Source organism: Ciconia boyciana, chromosome 23 (assembly GCF_034638445.1).
Source record: "Ciconia boyciana chromosome 23, ASM3463844v1, whole genome shotgun sequence".
Lineage (NCBI taxonomy): Eukaryota > Metazoa > Chordata > Aves > Ciconiiformes > Ciconiidae > Ciconia > Ciconia boyciana.
The window spans coordinates 5061167-5080460 of NC_132956.1; the positions used below are offsets into that span (position 1 = coordinate 5061167).

The 19294-nt window shown below is 60.2% G+C and overlaps 2 protein-coding genes across 3 annotated transcripts in view; one reads left to right on the forward strand and one right to left on the reverse strand.

The window, feature by feature from the left end:
* The window catches only part of SCUBE3 (signal peptide, CUB domain and EGF like domain containing 3), a 37122-nt gene extending 24810 nt beyond the window's left edge, over positions 1-12312 (forward strand). For both annotated transcript variants that reach the window (XM_072844632.1, XM_072844631.1), the window contains 16 exons: positions 923-1039; positions 2716-2838; positions 5232-5348; positions 6534-6656; positions 7267-7401; positions 7738-7830; positions 7916-8032; positions 8121-8282; positions 8634-8837; positions 8940-9101; positions 9395-9562; positions 9653-9814; positions 10065-10262; positions 10729-10881; positions 11063-11142; positions 11327-12312. In XM_072844632.1, coding sequence (XP_072700733.1) covers positions 923-1039; positions 2716-2838; positions 5232-5348; positions 6534-6656; positions 7267-7401; positions 7738-7830; positions 7916-8032; positions 8121-8282; positions 8634-8837; positions 8940-9101; positions 9395-9562; positions 9653-9814; positions 10065-10262; positions 10729-10881; positions 11063-11142; positions 11327-11476 — 2264 coding nt within the window. In that variant the 3' untranslated portion in view covers positions 11477-12312. The remainder of the gene's footprint in view (positions 1-922; positions 1040-2715; positions 2839-5231; positions 5349-6533; positions 6657-7266; positions 7402-7737; positions 7831-7915; positions 8033-8120; positions 8283-8633; positions 8838-8939; positions 9102-9394; positions 9563-9652; positions 9815-10064; positions 10263-10728; positions 10882-11062; positions 11143-11326) is intronic.
* A 3219-nt stretch (positions 12313-15531) lies between these two features.
* Positions 15532-19250, reverse strand: RPL10A (ribosomal protein L10a). Its single transcript, XM_072844668.1, has 6 exons — positions 19177-19250; positions 18869-18943; positions 18664-18744; positions 18159-18307; positions 17063-17235; positions 15532-15734 (listed from the first exon to the last, which is right to left on the reverse strand). Exons 1-6 carry the CDS (start codon positions 19179-19181, stop codon positions 15564-15566), a joined length of 654 nt encoding a protein of 217 aa, XP_072700769.1. The 5' UTR covers positions 19182-19250; the 3' UTR covers positions 15532-15563.
* Positions 19251-19294: the final 44 nt, after the last annotated feature.

The following is a 19294-nucleotide window of genomic DNA, read 5'->3' on the forward strand; positions in this document are numbered from 1 at the left end:
CGCAGCAAGTGCTGTGACTTTGTCACTTGGAAATTCAGTTCCTCCGCGTTGGAGCTGCCAAAGCTGGACTCCACCAGACCCTGTTTTCGGGGGACACGTGGCCCCGATGCCAGCGTGGGGGCTGAGCGCAGCAGGATTAATCCCACGAAGCCGCTTTTCCCTCCGTCAGCTGAAAAGCTGACAAGTTTCGGGAGCAAAGAGCCTCCGTCAAACCACCTCCGCTTTTCCCAGCGCCCCGAGTGTCAGTTGTTTCACAACAGGCAGTGGCTCTGCCTGCACATCCCTGCCCGTGTCCCCGACCTCGTCCTCCCCGGGACGGCCGGGCACCGCTCTGCTCCCTGCCTGCGATTAATAAAGCATCCTCTAACAAGGGAACAGGGCTATGCCCGCTCCCCTCTCTACCTTAGATGCAGATACCCGGTATATAAGAGCAGGTTGTTGGAAGGCGGGAGGGTTGCACAGGGGTTTGGACGGCGAACGAGGAAATCTGGGTGCTTTTTCCTGCCTTAGCGCTGCCTGCAACCTCGGGTGAATCACAGGCACCCTTATTTCACCTCTGAAATCCCCGGGGAGCAGCACCTGGGTGTGTGGCGGGGCGACGGGAAAGGCAACGAGTGCCGGGTCATCTGCGGAGGCGGAAGATGCTGTGGGATCACCAAACATTAATGCCTTACTCGCCCCGGCCCTTGCGCTCTCTGTCCGGGGTGTTTATTAATTCGGCGGCTCCGTGACCTCGTTACTGCTGCGTGAAAAGCCAGGGGCGGTTTCAGGGGGTTCTGCAGGGAGGTTCACGCTCGCTGTCTCTCCCAGGCTGCAGCGTGGGGACATTTGGGTGGCGTGGGGACATCTGGGTGGCAGGAGCCCCTCCAGCCTGTTAAACACCGGTCCCTCACCCCGGCCGCTCTCTCCCCTCTCTGTGCAGAGACGTGTGCTGTGAACAACGGGGGCTGCGACAGCAAGTGTCACGACGCGGCCACGGGCGTGCACTGCAGCTGCCCCATGGGCTTCATGCTCCAGCCTGACAGGAAGACGTGCAAAGGTAGGTGGGTGCACGCGGGGCCAGGGCGTTCACTGCGCACCCTCGGGTGCCTCAGACCCCCCGTTGTGTCCTCGGTGCCCTTAGAAAAGGCTCGGTTTTAGCTCGGTTTGACGTTGCCGGCGGCGTTCGCTTGCTTGGTGTTTGCATCCGTGGGGTGGGGATGGGGATCACCCCCCGGCGCGGGAAAACAGCCGCCTTGCTAAAGGCACCGTGATCGGCCCCGCTCCCCCGGGAAGCGGGGAGGAGGAAAGCGGGGTCAGGCCAAGGCGGAGGGGATGGCATGGCACTTGTGGGGCTGGAGGGTCCCGTCCCGCCTCGCTCCACCCCGCTGCCTCAGTTTCCCCGTGGGGAGGGACTGGGTGTGCAGGAAATCCACACCCGCTCTGGGAATCGGAGATGCGTGAGTCCCTCTGTGGTCACCGTCCAGCCGGGTCCAAGCACCATGTCCCCCTTGAGGGAGGACACCACGGGATGCCGCATGCCGCTGCACGCTCCCACCGGCATCCCCGTCCCCCTGCCTCTGCAAGGGGGAGCCGTCCAGACTGGTTACCCCAGCCACCCCAAACCTGCCCCCCCCTCCCCGGACAAGGGGACGCCGTGACCCCGGGGCTGGCCAGCGCCTGCGTTGTGTCTTTCGGCAGCTCCGGGAACTTGACCCCGGTTGAAAGGAAAACCCATCCCACTGCGAGCTGCCTGTCTACCTCCTGACTGCTTCCAGAAACCCCCTGCCCCCTGGTATTTTATCAGGGCATCCCCCCCGCTTCTGCAATTCTGCAGTTTCCAGGAACGTGCAATAACCCCTAGCCACGTCCCCTGCGTCTGGGGGTTTTATTACGGCTGCGGGCTGGTTTACAGCTCGCTCCCTCGCAGCTGTAAAAAGAAAGCCCCAGCCCCAGAGAGGCAGAGCTGCCGCCCCGGCGTTGGTGGCTGGGGGATGGAGGGATGGGGAAGGCAACTGCTTCTTCCTGGTCGCCTTACATTTTACAGGTCATTTCCTAGCAGTAAATTTTGTGATTAGCTGAAAAAGGAAAAAAAAATACCCAAAACAAAGTCCCAGCCTCTTTCCAGGTTGGTGGGGCTCTTTGCAGTTATTGTGCATCGTCATTTTTAGCTTTGATTATGGCAGGAAGGAGATGGCAAGCAGAGAGGTGAGGGTTGAGAAGTATTTATTTTGTCGAGTGGCTGTTTTTGAAGGAGGGAGTTTCCCCTCCCAGCTTGCTCTTTCTTCCTGCTGCTCCTGATCCCCAAAAGTAGCCCCTAGCCCAAACCTGTGACTCTGCAGACTCTGGTCTGGTGCTTTCCCCCAGCTGCAAGGCTCTTTTGGAGACCCTGGCTCCTGGCTCTGCTCCGGGGCATGCTGAGACCTGCAGAAATTAAAAGTTTTGAAATTAAAAGAAATTAAAAATTAAAGAAATTAAAGAAATTAAAAATTAAAACTTCCAAGGGGACTCAAGCCCAGGAGCCCTGGCCTTCCCCAGTGTCCCCAGTGTCATGCATCGGCTCCCCAGATGCACCCAGATAAAGCCAGCAGCCACGTTCCCCCGGTGGCCATCAGAGCCCAAAGGGTTTCCCCTGGTTGCCGGCTCCTGGTGGGGACGGTGTCCGGAGGGGAGGACCCTGCTCTCCCGACCGAGCGTCCCGGCCGGGGCTTGACACATGTCCCCTGTCCCCCCCAGACATTGACGAGTGCCGGCTCAACAACGGCGGCTGCGACCACATCTGCAGGAACACGGTGGGCAGCTTCGAGTGCAGCTGCAAGAAGGGCTACAAGCTGCTCATCAATGAGAGGAACTGCCAAGGTAAGGGGCGGCGGGACCCTGGCACCCTGCCCTGCCCGGGGACATCACCTCTCCCTGCTCGCCAGCATTTCTCAGCCCTCCCACGACGGCTGCTGGAGGAGTGCTGGCCCGGTTACTCATTCCTCTTTGCTTTCCTCTGGACCGCGTACATCCTTCGGGGGATTAGTGTTGGATTTGGGTTCTGGTCTGGGGCTTAGTGCTTTGATCTGCAGAGCTGGGCTGCCGTCCCAGCCCCACTCCCGCGCTGGGGATTTCTGGGCTCTTCTCACGGCAGAGTTAAAGCCAGCAATTAGGCAGATGCCAGGTGAAATCCTCCGGCCTTACTCAGGGCTGGGATGACGGTCACGACGTTCCCCACAGCCCCGTGGGCTGGGACTCGGCTCTGCCCAGGCACAGGGAGCAGCCCTGGCAGCGAGCACGCCCTGAGCCTGGGGCCGTGGCTCTGCTCCGGAGCACCCATACCAGGGGACCAGGGACCCCAGCAGCACCCCATGTGTCCTGGGAGGGCACCCTGAGCTCAGCACCCACCCTGTCACCTCTGGGCTTCTCCCAAGCTGCTTCGCTTTATTGCACAAAGTTTTTGCTAGCGATCCCGCAGCATCCCGACCGTAGCTCGCTGCTAAAGCACGTGCACTTTGTGCTGCTAAAGCACTGCTGCCTCCTCCCACCTCGAGAGGCTGCCGTTTCCCTGGGACGGGGGACGGGAAGAGCAGCGGGACATGTCCTGCCTTGCCTCTCCCCCTCTGCCAGCTGCCTCATGGCATGGGCCGGATCATGCCCTGCTCGGGGACGCGCCGTTTTTGCAAGCCATCAAGGCAGAGCAAGGATTTCAATGGCTTTTGCAAAAGGATTCCTCCTGCCCCCGTCTGTTGGAGGGCAGGAGGGGAGGAGGAAGATGCATCCTGCTTGCTCCGGAGGGAGCTGGCTGCTCCATGCTGCTTTTCTCACCTTTTTCTCCTTGTCCCAACATCCTCCTGCACATCCCACATAAAACCAGAAGGTTTAAGCGACCCAGCAGGTCTCTGGCCTGTCCCAGGGGGAGCACGGGGCTCTGCCCCCCCAGCCCACGGCCTGGACCGGCACAGTGGGTGTGTGTGAGCCCAAGTGTTGCCTCCTGAAAGAGCGTGGCCAGGGAAGGAGGGGGCTGGCACCCCGCGGGGCCATGACCACTTTCATCTCCGTCCAGGTTCTGCGCTCTTGGGAGTTTGACGTGAGCACAGCAATTAACTTAATGAAGCCAATGAAACGATGCTCAAACCCGCCGGGTTGGGTTCACCCGCCCAGCCAGGACCTCCCTGCCCCGGCGAGGTGCCCCACGGGGACGAGCAGACATCGCTGGCACCGTCCCCGCGGCAGGACCTGCCTGCGCAGCATCCCTCCCTGGCACAGGGCAGAGGCCTGGCCGGGCAGCAACCGAGGGCTCTCGCAGCCACCCCGTGCCCAGGGCACGGTGCTGGCCCCGTTTGGCCCGTTTGGGGCGCGGAGGGGCTGCAGGAGCTTGGGACAGGGGGAGATGCTGCTCCCATATAGTGGCAGCTGGACCGGGCAAGGGGGGAGCTTGGAGGCAGGGTGGGAGCACAGGGTCCTGGAGCATCCCGGTGCTGGATCCCTGGAGCATCCCAGTGCAGGGTCCCCGAGGATCCCAGTGCTGGATCCCCAGAGCATCCCAGTGCAGGGTCCCCGAGGATCCCAGTGCTGGATCCCCAGAGCATCCCAGTGCAGGGTCCCCGAGGATCCCAGTGCTGGATCCCGGGAGCATCCCAGTGCAGGATCCCCAGAGCATCCCAGTGCAGGGTCCCCGAGGATCCCAGTGCAGGATCCCCGGAGCATCCCAGTGCAGGGTCCCCGAGGATCCCAGTGCAGGATCCCCGGAGCATCCCAGTGCAGGGTCCCCGAGGATCCCAGTGCAGGATCCCCAGAGCATCCCAGTGCAGGGTCCCTGAGGATCCCAGTGCTGGATCCCGGGAGCATCCCAGTGCAGGATCCCCAGAGCATCCCAGTGCAGGGTCCCCGAGGATCCCAGTGCTGGATCCCCGGAGCATCCCAGTGCAGGGTCCCAGAGGATCCCAGTGCAGGATCCCCAGAGCATCCCAGTGCAGGGTCCCCGAGGATCCCAGTGCTGGATCCCAGGAGCATCCCAGTGCAGGATCCCCAGAGCATCCCAGTGCAGGGTCCCCGAGGATCCCAGTGCTGGATCCCCGGAGCATCCCAGTGCAGGGTCCCCGAGGATCCCAGTGCTGGATCCCCAGAGCATCCCAGTGCAGGGTCCCACAGCATCCCAGTGCAGCCCCCAGCTTGCTGGAGCAACTGGAGCAGGAAGGGGACAGCCCTTGTGCCGGGGGCTGCCCCTCCGCCACGCCAGCCCTCACCTCTCCCCCTTGCCTTTCCTTCAGACATCGACGAGTGCTCCTTCGACCGGACCTGCGACCACCTCTGCATCAACACCCCCGGCAGTTTCCAGTGCCTCTGCAACAAGGGCTACATGCTGTACGGGCTCACCCACTGCGGAGGTAGGGCCGGCTGGATGCTGGCAGGAGGAGCCCATCACCCCGCCGGGTTCGGGTCCCGGGGAGGCACACGGGGCACCCAGGGATGGGGCAGCCCCGCGGCACGGTTGCTGCGGGACCCCTGGGGATACCGCTCACCCCAAGGGCTCATGGGGAGGGTCGGTTCCCTGCGTACCCCGAGCTGGGGCCAGGCAGGGAGGGGGCTTGCAGCCAGACGCTGGTGTCTGCAACTTCAAACGGAGCGACAGGAACAATTTGCGACTTGTCTGCAGCGGGAGAGAGGGAGAAATCCCCGGCATTTTTTGGCAGGGAACTGGGACGGGGTGGGAAGGGGAACATCAAAAGGGTTTGATTTAAGTTTCACAAGGCAGATAGCTCCCAAGGGCGGGGGCGTGCAGTGCCCCGGGAAGCGGAGAGGCAGATTAAACACGCTTTTGGGGGGTTGCCGGAGCGTGCCGCGGCAGCGGTGCTGTCGGCGTGGGGAGACAGTGGCACGAGGCTGGGTGCTCCAGCGCTGCCCAGCTGGTGAGGGCTGGCAACCCTCCTCGTGCTCCCAAAATATGCAGCCGGTGCGAGCCAGCGCAGCCGCCGGGATGCTCTCGGTGTGGCCCTGCAACGGAGGGGTCGCTGGCTCCCACCGATGTTCCCGAGAAGGGGGAGCCGGGCAGGGAGGGGTGTTTGGGGGGCAACTCCATCCCTGGCTGCTCCCCACGGCCGCTCCTGCTTTGTGCCAGGCCTGGAGGATCGGACCCCTGTTTTGGGCTAGGGCGGAGGGTCCCTGCCGCAGGGAGAGGGGCCAGGGCTGCTGAGCAGCTGCCTTTTGAATTCGGCTGCTAAGTGCTTCCATGTCGGCTCTGTCTGCAGCCCCCCGCAGCTCCCCAGCCTGCCGCGGGGCCGGGGCCGGGCTCAGCCTGGGTGGGCTGCACCCGTCACCGCCTGGCCCTCGAGGACACCGGCAGTCGGGGTTTCCCTCGTCCCCGTGGGGCTGGCGTGGCTGCAGGGAAGAGACACGGCTGGAAGCGCCCTGCAGTGTGCGTCCCTCTGTCTGCGACCGGGCACGGGTCGTGCAATTTATCCATCCAAAATCACAACCCTGAGACGATGCAGCGACTCGGTGTCAGAGCTGGGGGGTCCCACTCAGCCCCCGCCGCTGCCCCTCACCCACCGCCTCTCCTTTCTTCCCTGCAGACGTTGACGAATGCAGCATCAACAGGGGGGGCTGCAAATTCGGCTGCATCAACACACCCGGCAGCTACCAGTGTACCTGTCCCGCCGGCTGCAAGCTGCACTGGAACAAGAAGGACTGTATAGGTATGTTGGGGCAGGACCCATCGCGGCCAGGGACGCTCCAGCATAGCCTGGACATCCCCCAGCCAGAGGGTCCCGATGCCCCATGGCCCCTCCATCCCTTGGGGCTGTTGGGATTAAGGTTGGGGGGGGGAGCACAGGGGTTTTGGGGGCATCCCGGCGCAGGGGTGCTCTGGGCAAGGCTGCTTTTGGCTGGGGCCCCATGTCCATCTCGCGTGGGTCTGGATGGGAAGTACCGTAAGGTGTTGCCCTGCTCCCTCTGCCCTTGGTCATCTCGTTGCTTTTTTGACCGTGCTCGGGGCTGGCCGTAAGCTTTTGCACCAGCAAGTGTCCCTAAAGGAGCTGTTTTCATGGCCCTGGCCATGCCCTGGTACCCAACTGTGTCCCCTTCACTGGGGACAGGCTGCCCCCCCAAAAAAATTGAAATCCCAGCAGTCACATCTCACATCCCCAAGGAGGAGCTGGGGGTTGGGATGCTGGTCCGGGGTCCCCGTGCCGCGCTCTGGCACCCTCTCCTCCCCATTGAATCCCCCCGTGACCCGGGAGGGTGCCGGGGTCCCTCGTGTGTCCCCGGGCTGTGCCAGCCACAGGCGTCCCTGCTTGTCATCACCAGCCGGCGCGTGTCCCTCAGAGCTGGTGAAATGCCTGCCAGGTTCGGTGCCGCCGCGGGCCACCCTCACCTGCAACAAGATGGGCAAGAAGGACAGCTGTGCCCTCACCTGCGCCTCCAAGGCCCACTTTCTGCCAGGTACTGGTGCCGGTGCCACCGCCGGCACGGGCAGGGGAGTCCCCATTTCCCTGCATGGCCCAAACTGGGGTGGGGGGAGAGGAGCGGCTGCACAGCCAGGGTGCAGAGCACCCACGTAGTGGCCGGGGCGAGGGAGGAAGGTGGATGCTTGCGGGGGGCTCATCGCTGGGTGTAGATCCGTGGGTCGGGTCCCCAGTGCAGGATCCCCACGGCGGGGTGCTGGGCATTGTCCCCCCAAAGGTGCAGCTCTGCCTCCCTGCATCACCCCAGCAGAGCCATCGCGGGGACCGGGCAGCTGCCCCGGCATCCCCCAACTCCCGTTCCTCCTTCCCGCAGAGTCGGACAGCAGCTACACGGTGAGCTGCGGGACCCCCGTCCTGCAGCAGGGCGGCCAGCAGAGACCCGCCAACAGCAGCCAGCAGTGCCTCGGTAAGGGGGCTCCCAGGGTGCCCACGGCCACCGCCAGCCGGGCTGCCCCGTGCCAGGGTTGCTGAGCACCCGCCTTTTCTTTTAGAGACTGTCACTGCGCCAATCAAGCAAAAGGCTTCCTTCAAGATCAAGGATGCCAAGTGCTACCTGCACCCGCGAGCCAAGGGCAAGCAGGATGAGGCCGGGAAGGCTGGGGCACAAGGTGAGGCGTGATGGCGGGGGGGCAGCGGGGGTGCCCGTCCCCCTGGGAGGGATGGGATGGGGTCCTGACTTGTATTCCCCACGTGCAGGCGGTTCGGCACCTTGCTCCGACTGCCAGGTCGCCTTTGTCAACCTCAAGTGTGACTCATCCAAGAAGGGGAAGGGCCGCCGGGCTCGCAACTCCTCCAACAAGGAGGTGACGCGCATCACGCTGGAGTTCGAGGCGGAGATCAAGCCAGAGGAGATCACAGGTGGGCACGGCACTGGCTTGGCCCGTCTTGGGTGCAGGCAGGGATGGTGGGACCAGGAGGATGGTGGTGGGACCAGGAGGATGGTGGTGGGACCAGGGCGATGGTGGTGGGACCAGGGGGCTGGTGGTGGGACCAGAGGGATGGTGCCATCCCCATGCAGCAGGGAGAGCTGAACCGGTCCTCATCCCGCACCGAACTGGGATGTGCTGGGCAGCGCTTGCAGCTGAGCATTTGGGAGATCGTTTTAATCCTGCTGGGTTTCCCTCTCCATCCCTCCCTTCTCACTGCATCCCTGTTTCCCCCTGTACCCCCTTTCCCCCCCTGCACCCCCATTTCCCCCTGCATCCCCAGCCAGCTGCAACCTGCACTGCCTGCGACAGAGAGTGGAGAAAAAGCTGAAGTCGGCCATCAAAGCCCTGAAGAAATCCATCAACCAGGAGCGGTTCCTGCTCCGCTTCGCCGGGATGGAGTATGAGGTGGCAAGGAAGCTGAGCGTGGCCCCGGAGCGGCAGGAGAGCTGCGGGCCGGGCCAGCAGCGCCTGGGCGGCAAGTGTGGTAAGGAGCATCGTGGGGTGCCCGGGGTGGGGGACCGGCCGCGTCCTCCCCGGCGGTGACATCCCTCCCGCCGCATCACTGACGTCCCCCCCCGGCTCTCAGTTAGCTGCTCGCAGGGAACCTATTACCACGGCCAGACGGAGCAGTGCGTCCCCTGCCCCGCCGGCACCTACCAGGAGAAGGAAGGGCAGCTCTCCTGTGACCTGTGTCCCCGCGGTGATGCTTTCGGACCGGTGGGAGCCACCAACATCACCGGCTGCACGGGTAAGGGGCTCACGGAGGGGCGGCGGGGGGCCGGGAGGGACACCCAGGGGATGTCCAGGGCTGGAACCTCGACCATCAGCCGTCAGCCCCCATCCAGAAGAGGGGAAAGCCCTGAGCATCCCCAGGACCCCTAGAAGTTGCTGTTTTGGGCATTTAGAGGGGACCCCAGCAAGGGCAGCGCTTGCTCCGGATTTATTGGTGCTGCCAAGGCTGGGGGGGAGAGGAGCTGGGCATGGGGTGGGAGAGCCCAGGGCACACCGGGTGCCGGGACTGACCGATGCCTGTGCCCGCAGGTCAGTGTCCCCCCGGCCAGCACTCGGCCGATGGCTTCAAGCCCTGCCAGCCGTGTCCCCGCGGGTCCTACCAGCCCGAGGTGGGGCGGGCGCTCTGCTTCCCCTGCGGCGGGGGGCTGACCACCCGTCATGAAGGAGCCCTCTCCTTCCAGGACTGCGACACCAAAGGTAGGTTGGAGCCGGTCCCCGGGGAGGGGGGCACCCAGCGGGGCCGAGCCGGCGGCTGACACAGCCCCCTTTGCTCCCTGACCCCCCCAGTCCAGTGCTCCCCCGGGCATTACTACAACACGAGCGTCCACCGCTGCATCCGCTGCGCCGTGGGCACCTACCAGCCAGATTTTCGGCAGAATTACTGCATCGCCTGTCCCGGCAACACCACCACCGACTTCGACGGCTCCACCTCCGTGTCCCAGTGCAAAAGTAGGCGAGCTGGGGTGCGATGGAGGGGGGGACAGGCATGGCGTGAACTGGAGTCCTTCCTCAAAATCATTTAAAAATCCCTTAAAATAGAGTTTTGGATCGTTTCTGTGCTTTATGCATGCAGGCAGGCATGGGGGTATGCACTCAGCAGTGCTAATAGAGAACTTCCCCCCCCTTGCCCAGTAAACCCACCCCGTCCCAGTGCCCGTGCCACTGGTTCCCAGCTGAACCAGCTCTCCATGCCTTGCAGACCGGCAGTGCGGGGGGGAGCTGGGCGAATACACGGGCTACATCGAGTCCCCCAACTACCCGGGGAATTACCCCGCCAACGTCGAGTGCACCTGGAACATCAACCCGCCGCCCAAGCGCAAGATCCTCATCGTGGTGCCGGAGATCTTCCTCCCCTCCGAGGACGAGTGCGGCGACGTCTTGGTCATGCGGAAAAACTGTAGGTAACCGAGCGTGCCGCGGTGCTCACGGGAGAAGCCGGGGGAGGAGAAGGCTGGGGTTTGGCAGAGCTGCCTTGTGCAAGGGGAGAAAGCCGCGTCCCCGGGCGGCAGGAGGGGATTTTGGGGAATTGGGTGAGTGGGGGGATCGGCATCGCCCTGCCGCCCCGGTGCCTTGCTAGATCAGGGGGATGTGCATGCGCTAAGTATGGGCTGGGTTGCACATCTGGGTCTCAGCGCTTCGGTTTTGGGGTAAAAAGCCCTGTTTGGAGCTTTCCAGAGCAAAGAAGGAATAACAACGTCCCCGGTGTGTAACGTGAGGATTGGGTGGGGGCTCAGCCTCGCCGAACACGGACAATCCCCATCCCTGGTGCCCCCCTTCACCATGAGCATTTAAGCACGGTAAAGCTGGGGATAGCTCCGCTGGCGGGCATCCGGCATCACGCGTCCCCTCGCCGTTCCCTGCAGCGTCCCCGTCCTCCATCACCACCTACGAGACGTGCCAGACCTACGAGAGGCCCATTGCCTTCACCGCCCGCTCTCGGAAACTGTGGATCAACTTCAAAACCAGCGAAGCCAACAGCGCCCGGGGCTTCCAGATCCCCTACGTCACCTACGACGGTGAGTGCGGAGGGATGCAATCCCAGCATGTCGGTGCCTCCCTGCCCGCTTTGGTACCCGGGTCACCCCAATTCACACCTCCCAAGTATTTGAGGGGGAGCAGACTCAGGGATGGGGACCAGAGGTCTGGGAACAAGTGACAGCTCATGCTCTGCCCATGTTTTTTGGCTGGGTGTTGCAGAGGACTACGAGCAGCTGGTGGAGGACATCGTGCGGGACGGCAGGCTCTACGCCTCTGAAAACCACCAGGAGATCCTCAAGGTGAGCGTGTCCCCACCAGGTCCTCGCTGCCCCGGGCTCCGGGGGCTGCTGGCATGCAGGAGCATCCTTCCCCCCGGGTGTGCTCCCATCCCCTCCCTGCGCTTGTGGCTTCGGTTTGGAGCTGCCGCAGGGGGAGCACGGGGTAGGATGGTGACACCCCCCCCCCATCTTGGCTTCCCCGCAGGACAAGAAGCTCATCAAAGCTTTCTTCGACGTGCTGGCGCACCCCCAGAACTACTTCAAGTACACGGAGAAACACAAGGAGATGCTGCCCCGCTCCTTCATCAAACTCCTCCGCTCCAAAGTCTCCAGCTTCCTCCGGCCTTACAAATAGCCCCCCGCGCCCCCGCCGGCCCCGGGCCACCCCACAGCCAAGGAAAACCTCTTCTCCCTTCCTTCTCCTTTCCGATTTCCTCCTTCCTCTGCTCGGCTCCAGCAGGACCGCCACCTCTCGCCCCGCAGACGTCCCCCCACGATTTCTCCGCCGGTCCCCACAGAGCCGTGCCCCTGGCCGGGGGGGGATGCTCCAGTCTCATCCAGCCGCCGGCGAAGCCGCTCCTCTCTTCCAAAGCAGCTTCTTCGTTTTAGGAAACCGAAGCACCGGTCCTTTCGCCAGCCTCTGTCCTCCCTTTGGTTTCCTTTATGCCAGGTCTGTCCCCGTTCCCCAGTGCCACCGGCAGCCCGGGACATCGCGGGGGGGTCGTCGTTCTTCCAGCCCACAGGGCTGCCACCGGCTGCAGCCCCACCGAGCTCTTCCGCAGAGGATGGCAAGAAGGTAACGCCGTATTTATCGCAGCTCCTGGGTCGTGGGTATCGGCATCGCTTTGCAGAGATCGGGGGAACAGAATTTTAAAAAAGCATACTTGATTAAAAAGAAAATTTAAAGGCGAGATCGGCAAAGCACGCCAGCGAACGGCAACCATGGTGGCTCCGGTGGCCGTCCTGCCAGAGAGCCGCGCTGGCGCTGGGAGGAAAGCACAGCCAAGCCACGTTCCCGGAGAACAATGTCTGGCTGCACGGGAGCAAACAGGGAGCAAAGGAGAAGGTCTTTCAGCCGGGTTCGGGTTTTTTTTTTCCCCAGACACTTGTGCCAAGAAACCAGACTTTCTTACAAGCTCTGCCAAAGAGTAACTCGGAAAAAAAGCAAGCTTTGTGAAGAGCAGGAGTAAATGTTTGTGCACTAGGATATCCTCCTTTCTACCTTTTTCATATGTATTAAGTGCAATCATTTGAGTCTTCTTTATATTATTTAGAGGGAAGTGTTTTTTTTCTACTAGAAACGACAATATTTATACCTGCCTGAGAAATGAGAATGTGCGTTTGTAACAAAACAAAAAAAAAAAACCACAAAAAAACCACCCACCCAAAGCAAACCCAGCGCTGGGCTGCCGCTGACCGGCGGGATGCCGTTTTCAGGCCTTGCAACCTTTTCTGCCGTGTTTGTCCCCGATAAAAACCCCTGTTCGGGGGGGGAGACGGTGCCTCTCCTGCTCAGCGTGTGATGGGTGAGTTTTTGCAGGGGGTTTGAGGCGTCTCGGTCCGTCCGCGGAGGAGATGGAGCGGCTGGGGTGGCTGTGTGCTTTCAGCCGATCCGCCGCGGTCTGTGGGTTGGTCAGCCCTGTTGCGAGGAGGATGCAAAACTCGGCCCCATCACCTGCTTGTTGCAAACCGTTTCGCTTCCCTGCAGGGGCTCAGGGATGAGCCGAGACCCGGGGGAGACTGGGGCCACGTCCCGAGGCAGGGTCTGGGGTCGCGCTGGGAGGAGAGGGGAGCTGCCCCTCCGCTCAGCCCCAAAATCTCTCCCCCAGGTATGAAGATCCCTGGAGGGAGAGGCATCCCTCCCTGGCTCTGGGGAAGCTTCGTTGCTTCCAAGTCCCTTCGGATGCTTTTGGCTCCAGCCCTCTCCACGTGCTCATCCTGCTGGGATGCTGCGGGAGCTCAGGGCGTGGATCCTGGGGGGGGACGACCCCATCCTGACACCCCCCCCTTTCACCACCGCCTGCCTTCCCCCAGCTTCGAACAGGCACAGCTGGGGATGATGGCCAGGTGGACGTCACCGGGGGGTTTGTCCCCCAGCATCTTCACACGGCCAGACAGGGCCCCTGGGGACAGGAGACCGCTGCCACCAGTCACCCCTCTTCCTCCTCCCCAAGCCTCGCTCCCTTTCCAGCCCTGCAACCGGCTCTGAGCTGTCACCTCCCCACACCTTCATCCCCATCTTCATCCTCCCAAAGACCTGGAGCTACCAGGACTAAATGTGGTCGGCTTGCCTACAGCTTTCCCGTTGGCAGTTCCCCTCCCATCCCCGCTTGTCTCTTGCTCTCCCCTCGACCACATCTGGGGCGAGCCCTGCTCTTAATGAACAATTATTTATTGCCCTGCACGTCCCCCCGGGTCAGTCCTTGCCAAAACGGGGAGGCAGCTGCTCGCCCGTGTTTCCCCTCCTCTATCCGTGCTGCTCCAGCACCCCGAGAGCTTCTTCTGGGCTCTATTAGGGGCTGCGGGCCGGGTGAGCGCTGGCAAAGGGGGCTGAGGTTTGTCCCCAAGATGCGTCGGTTGGAAAAGTCTGTCCTGATTCATCCCAGCTGTGGATTTACCCCTCCTGCCGCCCAGCTCCCAGCCTGTTTGAAAGCTCAACATCTGTGGGCTGAGCTGTTTGTCACTTGGTTGGTGTCTGAAAGCAGCTGCTTTGATGCACAAAAGCTGTTGTAGGGATTTGGAGGGGGGTTTTTTTTATTGCTCTGGGGCAGTTGCAGCAGAGCGGTGACCGTTGAAAGGGTCTTTCATATTTAGAAGAAGAAGAAAAAAAAAACAACAGCAAAAATAAAAACAACCTGGCAATAACTAACCCCGCTGCGGTGGCCCCGGTGCGATGCAGCCACTGGTGCTCAGAGGAGTTTATTAATTCTTTGTGATTTAACGGCGGGGTTGCTGTCGCTCTGACTCTGCTGGGACTGCGGCTCCCGGAGCCTTGGGGTGTCCTGGTTGCCACCGCTGTCACTGCACCGGCCACCTCCGCTCCCCTAAAGCCGTTTTGGAAGGGCAAGCTGGGCAGCGCCTCCTCCTGTAATGGCCAAAGACACCTGGTAACATCTCCTCCCCCTCCTTTCACCAAATATCTGAAATAAACCCCCCCAAAAAGTCCATGGGGCCACCAGACCCCCCCCCACCGCAGTTCAGTCCCTCTCTTCACCCACACCCACGACCCAGAAAAGGTTTGAAAGGTTGAAAACTGCATCATCAGCCACCTCGGATGTATTGAATGTTTCGACACGGTGAACAGAAATCAGGGTTGTTGGTTTTTTGGGTTTTTTTTTTTTTTCATGTTGGAATATTTATATCTGCCTTTTGCAGCAGGCCACAACTTACCATCTCCAGCAAAAATGATTAAAATAATGAGAAAGATGTAGTTCATGAAGTTATTTGCACTTGATTAAAAGAAAAAAAAATGTATCTGAACTTTGTAAAAAGAAATGTTTGCATTTTGTATTGTCTTTTTTTAATTATTAAATGGAATTTCTTGGTGTTGTGTTGATCTTTCAAAAACTGGCTCTGACGCTTATTTTAAAGGTTTCTAACAGCAGGATCCAAAGCTATTTTCATTGTTTTGTTCCCTCGGATGCTAAGACAAGCTCTTTTCAAGGGCATAGGGGTTTTTTTTGTCCCCCAGAAGCTTAAATCCTACACATTTCCATAAGCTCACCAGTCATTACACAATGTATTTATTTATATACATTAATTAGATGCAACGTATCTCATTTTTAGCCCAGAACATGGAGAGTTGGACAGGGACTAGCTCAGAGGGAAGCAGAGGGGACGGAAAACAGTCTTCACCTTGGCCCCAACCCCCTTGCTGAGCTGCAGCTCCCACCCCACACCCCCCCAGCACTCTCCATTCCTCTGCATCCCGTGGGTAACTGGGACCAGCTGGAAGACACCCACCAAGTCCTCATAAGCAGGGCAGGACCCCATGGCCCCAGTCGTTGGTCACTCCAGGGGCAGCAGAAGCCCATAAACACGAGTGCCCCCCCAGCTCTGCACACAGGATGGCTTCAGGCGACCGCAGCACAAGGTAAGGGTTCCCCTCTGCGGGCGAGCTGGGGGATTTTGGGGCTACAGCACCTCTGAGCAGCTGTACCTGCGCTGCACACCCTCAGCTGTGGTACCCACCTCCGTTTGCTTGTTGTGGATGCAAGCAGAGCTGTTCCCCCCCATCCCCACCCTGCTCTGAAAGCAGGATGATGAGGCTCCTTCCCTCCAAAGCTCCGATATTCCACTTGCATTCACGTCCCTATCAGCTCAGCACAGCACTTCTCGCTACAAGGAAGCGAGCAGCTCTTCAGCAAGCCCTTCCCAACAAGCTTGGGAGGAACACAACCAACACACAGCTGTAGGTGTCCTAAAAGTTTATTGCTGCCCAATTAGTACAGGCGCTGGGGCTTCCCCATGGTGCTCTTGATATACAAAGCACGCACGTTCTGCCAGTTCTTCTTCAGTAAGGACACCAGAAAGTTGATGGCCAGGTGGATGTTGTAGACTAGTTCATCTTCTGTCATCTTCACGTGACCGACGGCCACAGCCAGACAGAGCACCTGGGGGACACGGACACCAGGGTCACTCAAGCAGGTAGAGGTTTTTGGGGGGGGGGGGGGGGAAATCAAAGATTACAGCTCAGTGACTGACAAAACAGATCTGAACTCATCAGGGTATCAAATTATCTCATGTTCTGTCAGCTGGACACAACTTCTCCAGCTTATCCAAGGGTGTTTCCACAGAGCTCATTGTATTTGGTATGTGGCTCCCATGAACATGTCTGGTAGCATCTGGATGCCATCCCTGAACAACAGCTTGGGTAGGTCTGGCTTCCTCAGAGCACAAAGGTGACTTAAGAGGCGGGGAAAGCGGGACGGATGCGCAACAAGCTGTGCTGGAGCAGACCTCTGGTTTCACTCCGCTCCCACACCCCGCTCATTAGGCAGCGTTGCCATGTGCCCTGCAAACCGCTAACCCGGCGCAGTACAGACGATTAGCTCCAAAGTTCACTGCTAAGCATGGCGCCAGCTTCACTTTTTGTTTTGGGCACCAGCCACCAGCCCTTTCTTTCTGCACATAAGACACAGAGAGGCCAAGCCTCTGCCTGCCAGCCTCACTGAGAAGCTTGTAAGTCAGTGTTCCCCACAAGCTGAAGACAAAAGGATTTACGAGCGAGCTGACAGGCGAAGTGTCAGGACATCATTAGCTCAGTTACTTAAAATGCTCCAGCATTTGCAAACTATCACATTTGCTGTGTCCTCCCAGTTGTTGTGCCCCCAGGCCCAGATCAGCTGGAGTCCAAGGATGCACCTCAGCTAGCAGAGCTGTTAATTCTGAATAATACCCGTGAGTCACGTTTAGACTGCCAACGTGAGATTAAAATGCCTGAACAGGGTTATTTTGGTTTTAGGCAGTCAGCTCGCCTTGGTATCTCTTGACAGCAAGAGCAGACATCCGCAGAGCTGCTCCAAAGTTCGCTTGCAGAGTCAAGTCCCAAACTCGCCTCTGGCAAAGCACCGCTGCGTGCACAGACCCACGGGGGCATGCCTGGCCGGGGACCCCACCCTGCAAGTGTCACCCACATACTGTAAGAAGCGCTAATTATGACTGATTGCGCTCAGCATTGAAACATCAAGATCATCTCCTAATCATTTGCTCTAAGATCTTTCCACCACAGATAAATTACTCCTCCTTTCCAGCCAGCAGCTGAATGCCCCGGGTACGGCCTCCCTTCGCTGCAGAGGAGAAGCACTGGCTGCTGTTTTAGGAAGATGCTCGAGAGACACCTACAGCCCAGACCGCAGATCGCAGCCACGTACAAGTGACCACCCGTGACAAATAACCCTCAGGTATGTGGCTGCCTTGGAGAGGAAAAGCCCTGCTTTACCTTCTTCATCTGAAATTTGATGGTAGATTTGACCTCGTCAACTTTGGCCACCAGGTTCTCATTGTGAGTGAGGAGAGAAGGGAATTTGCCAGCTTTGTTCAGACCTGGACCCAGGATTCGAGGAATCTGCTTGATCAAGGACTCGGAAGCCAGGAAGGCATCATACTTCTTAGCTGTGAGGAGACAACCAATGTAGGTAAGGACGGGCTCTCAGCTCCTACACCGAGCTTTGAAACTAACAGCTCAGCTGAGGCTGCGCTACTCCATTTCCCTCACATGGGCATTTTCATGTTCCCAGAGTCCTGACTAGCTCAAACTAAGCTGATATCACACCAGCCAAGCCTGCCAGCACTCAGCTCCACATCCTGACAGCAGTCCCGCACTCTTACTGCACATAGTCCATTTCCCTGAAGCATTTGGTGAGCCACAGGTGACCAATGCTGAACTCCGAGCTCTACCAGGAGCCTCCTGCTGCAGCCTGTGCACGTGTGGATGGATGGATCGCACACCTCAGAGAGGTTTAGCTAGCAGCTGTGGTATCCTGTCATTTCCTAACTGCACGTGGTTCCATGGCTAATTATGGATTGAGTGGGAAGTTCTTCTTGTTTGCTTAAGATAGGTATCAAAGTGACTGACTTTACAGGGAGGGAAGGGTTTTATCTCTTATCAAGTGAAAATAAGCAAATTTCCTTCTGTTCATTTAAGTACTGCAGGACTAAATCAAACTTTCGCCTCCAGCTTTACTCCGCTTTTGCTGCACTCCAGCTCCCTGACTGGGCGAGTGAGGAACACCAGCTAAGGGTGAAACTTTCAGGGAGACAGCAGTAATTACCCCATATCCCTTCCTTCCGGAGGAGCGCAATCAACCTCACTCCTGGAGGGCTGACCTGTCAGACCTTCTGCACTCCTAACAGGTTGTTTGCTCTTCTGGGTAGTTTCTAGAGAGATTTCTGTACTTCAGGTTGACTCTGGTCAGCTTTCTATTCCCTGCAGTTAACCATGGCATGGAAATCTGAGCACAGGGAAAACTGTCCTGCTTACCCAGCCCTCTCAAGTTAGCTAGAGTACTCAGAGCCTGATCCACGCCACCACTCACCCAGCTTCTTCACCAGCTTCTTGTTTTTGTTGAGTTTCTTCAGTGCTTCTATGTCCATGTGAGGGATGTCAACCGCTTTGGCCTCATCGCAGTGCTGCTGGTCCCCCAGCAGGCAGACCGAGAACTTGGGCCGTGGAGTTGACTTCAGCCTGGGGACAGAAGGTCCGAATTACTACGAACCGCCAGCGCCACGCACGCTTCCACGGGAGCCATCACGGAGATACCTTACCACAGTGCCTGGGAATCTTCCTCCACAGCTTCTAACCTGCCTTCTCCAGCAGGTCGGTGGGGACACCACAGGGGCCTCCCACACCTCCCCTCATGTTTTAAGACCCAGGGTAGGGGTCCGTCCAGCCGCACCCGCTTAGCTGGGGTGGTCTGAACTACCCGAGCGGTTCAGCACTGCGTCCTCCCGCCGCGGCCGCCGGCCTACCCCGGGGCAGGGCCCGGTGGCAGAGGGGGGAGCGCAGGCCGAAGGCTGGGTGGGAGCAAGAGGATGCCGAACCTGACGGTGCCGGAGAACCGCTTGTCTTTCTGCGGGTCGTAGTTCTTCAGGCTGATCTGCAGCTCCACCGTCTCCACAAACCTGAGGAAAGGGAGAGGGAAGCGGCGCAGGTGAGGGGCCAGCCGGGCTGAGGGGGAGCGAGACCCCGGCCAAGCGCCGGGGCCTGCCATGGCACAGGGCTCCTGCCACGGCGCAGGGCTCTTACTTGCGCTTCTTGGTCTTGCTGCCCTGCAGCACCTCCTTCACCGCCTCGTACAGGGTGTCGCGGGAGACCTTGCTGCTGCGGGGGGGTGGAAAGACAACGCGGGCTCAGGGCTTACCCCGCCTGGGCCTCCTGCAGGCCGCGGAGAGGGGGGACAAGCGCCCCGAGCCCGGCCCGGCCCATCCGCGCTCCCCCTCGGCCGATCCCCCGCGATCGGCCCCCGCTGCCCGCACCCCGGCAACAGCCCGGACCGCCCCGCGGCCGCCGGCAGCGGCGGATGGCGGCGGATGGCGCGGCGGGCCCGCACCCACCTCATGGCGGCGGCTGCTCGGGACCGAGAGGGCGGAGCCGTCCCCTGTGCGCTATAAATAGGGGCGGATCTCGCGAGACTCAGCCGCGAGGCGCGGCGCCATGCTGGGAGTGGCGAAA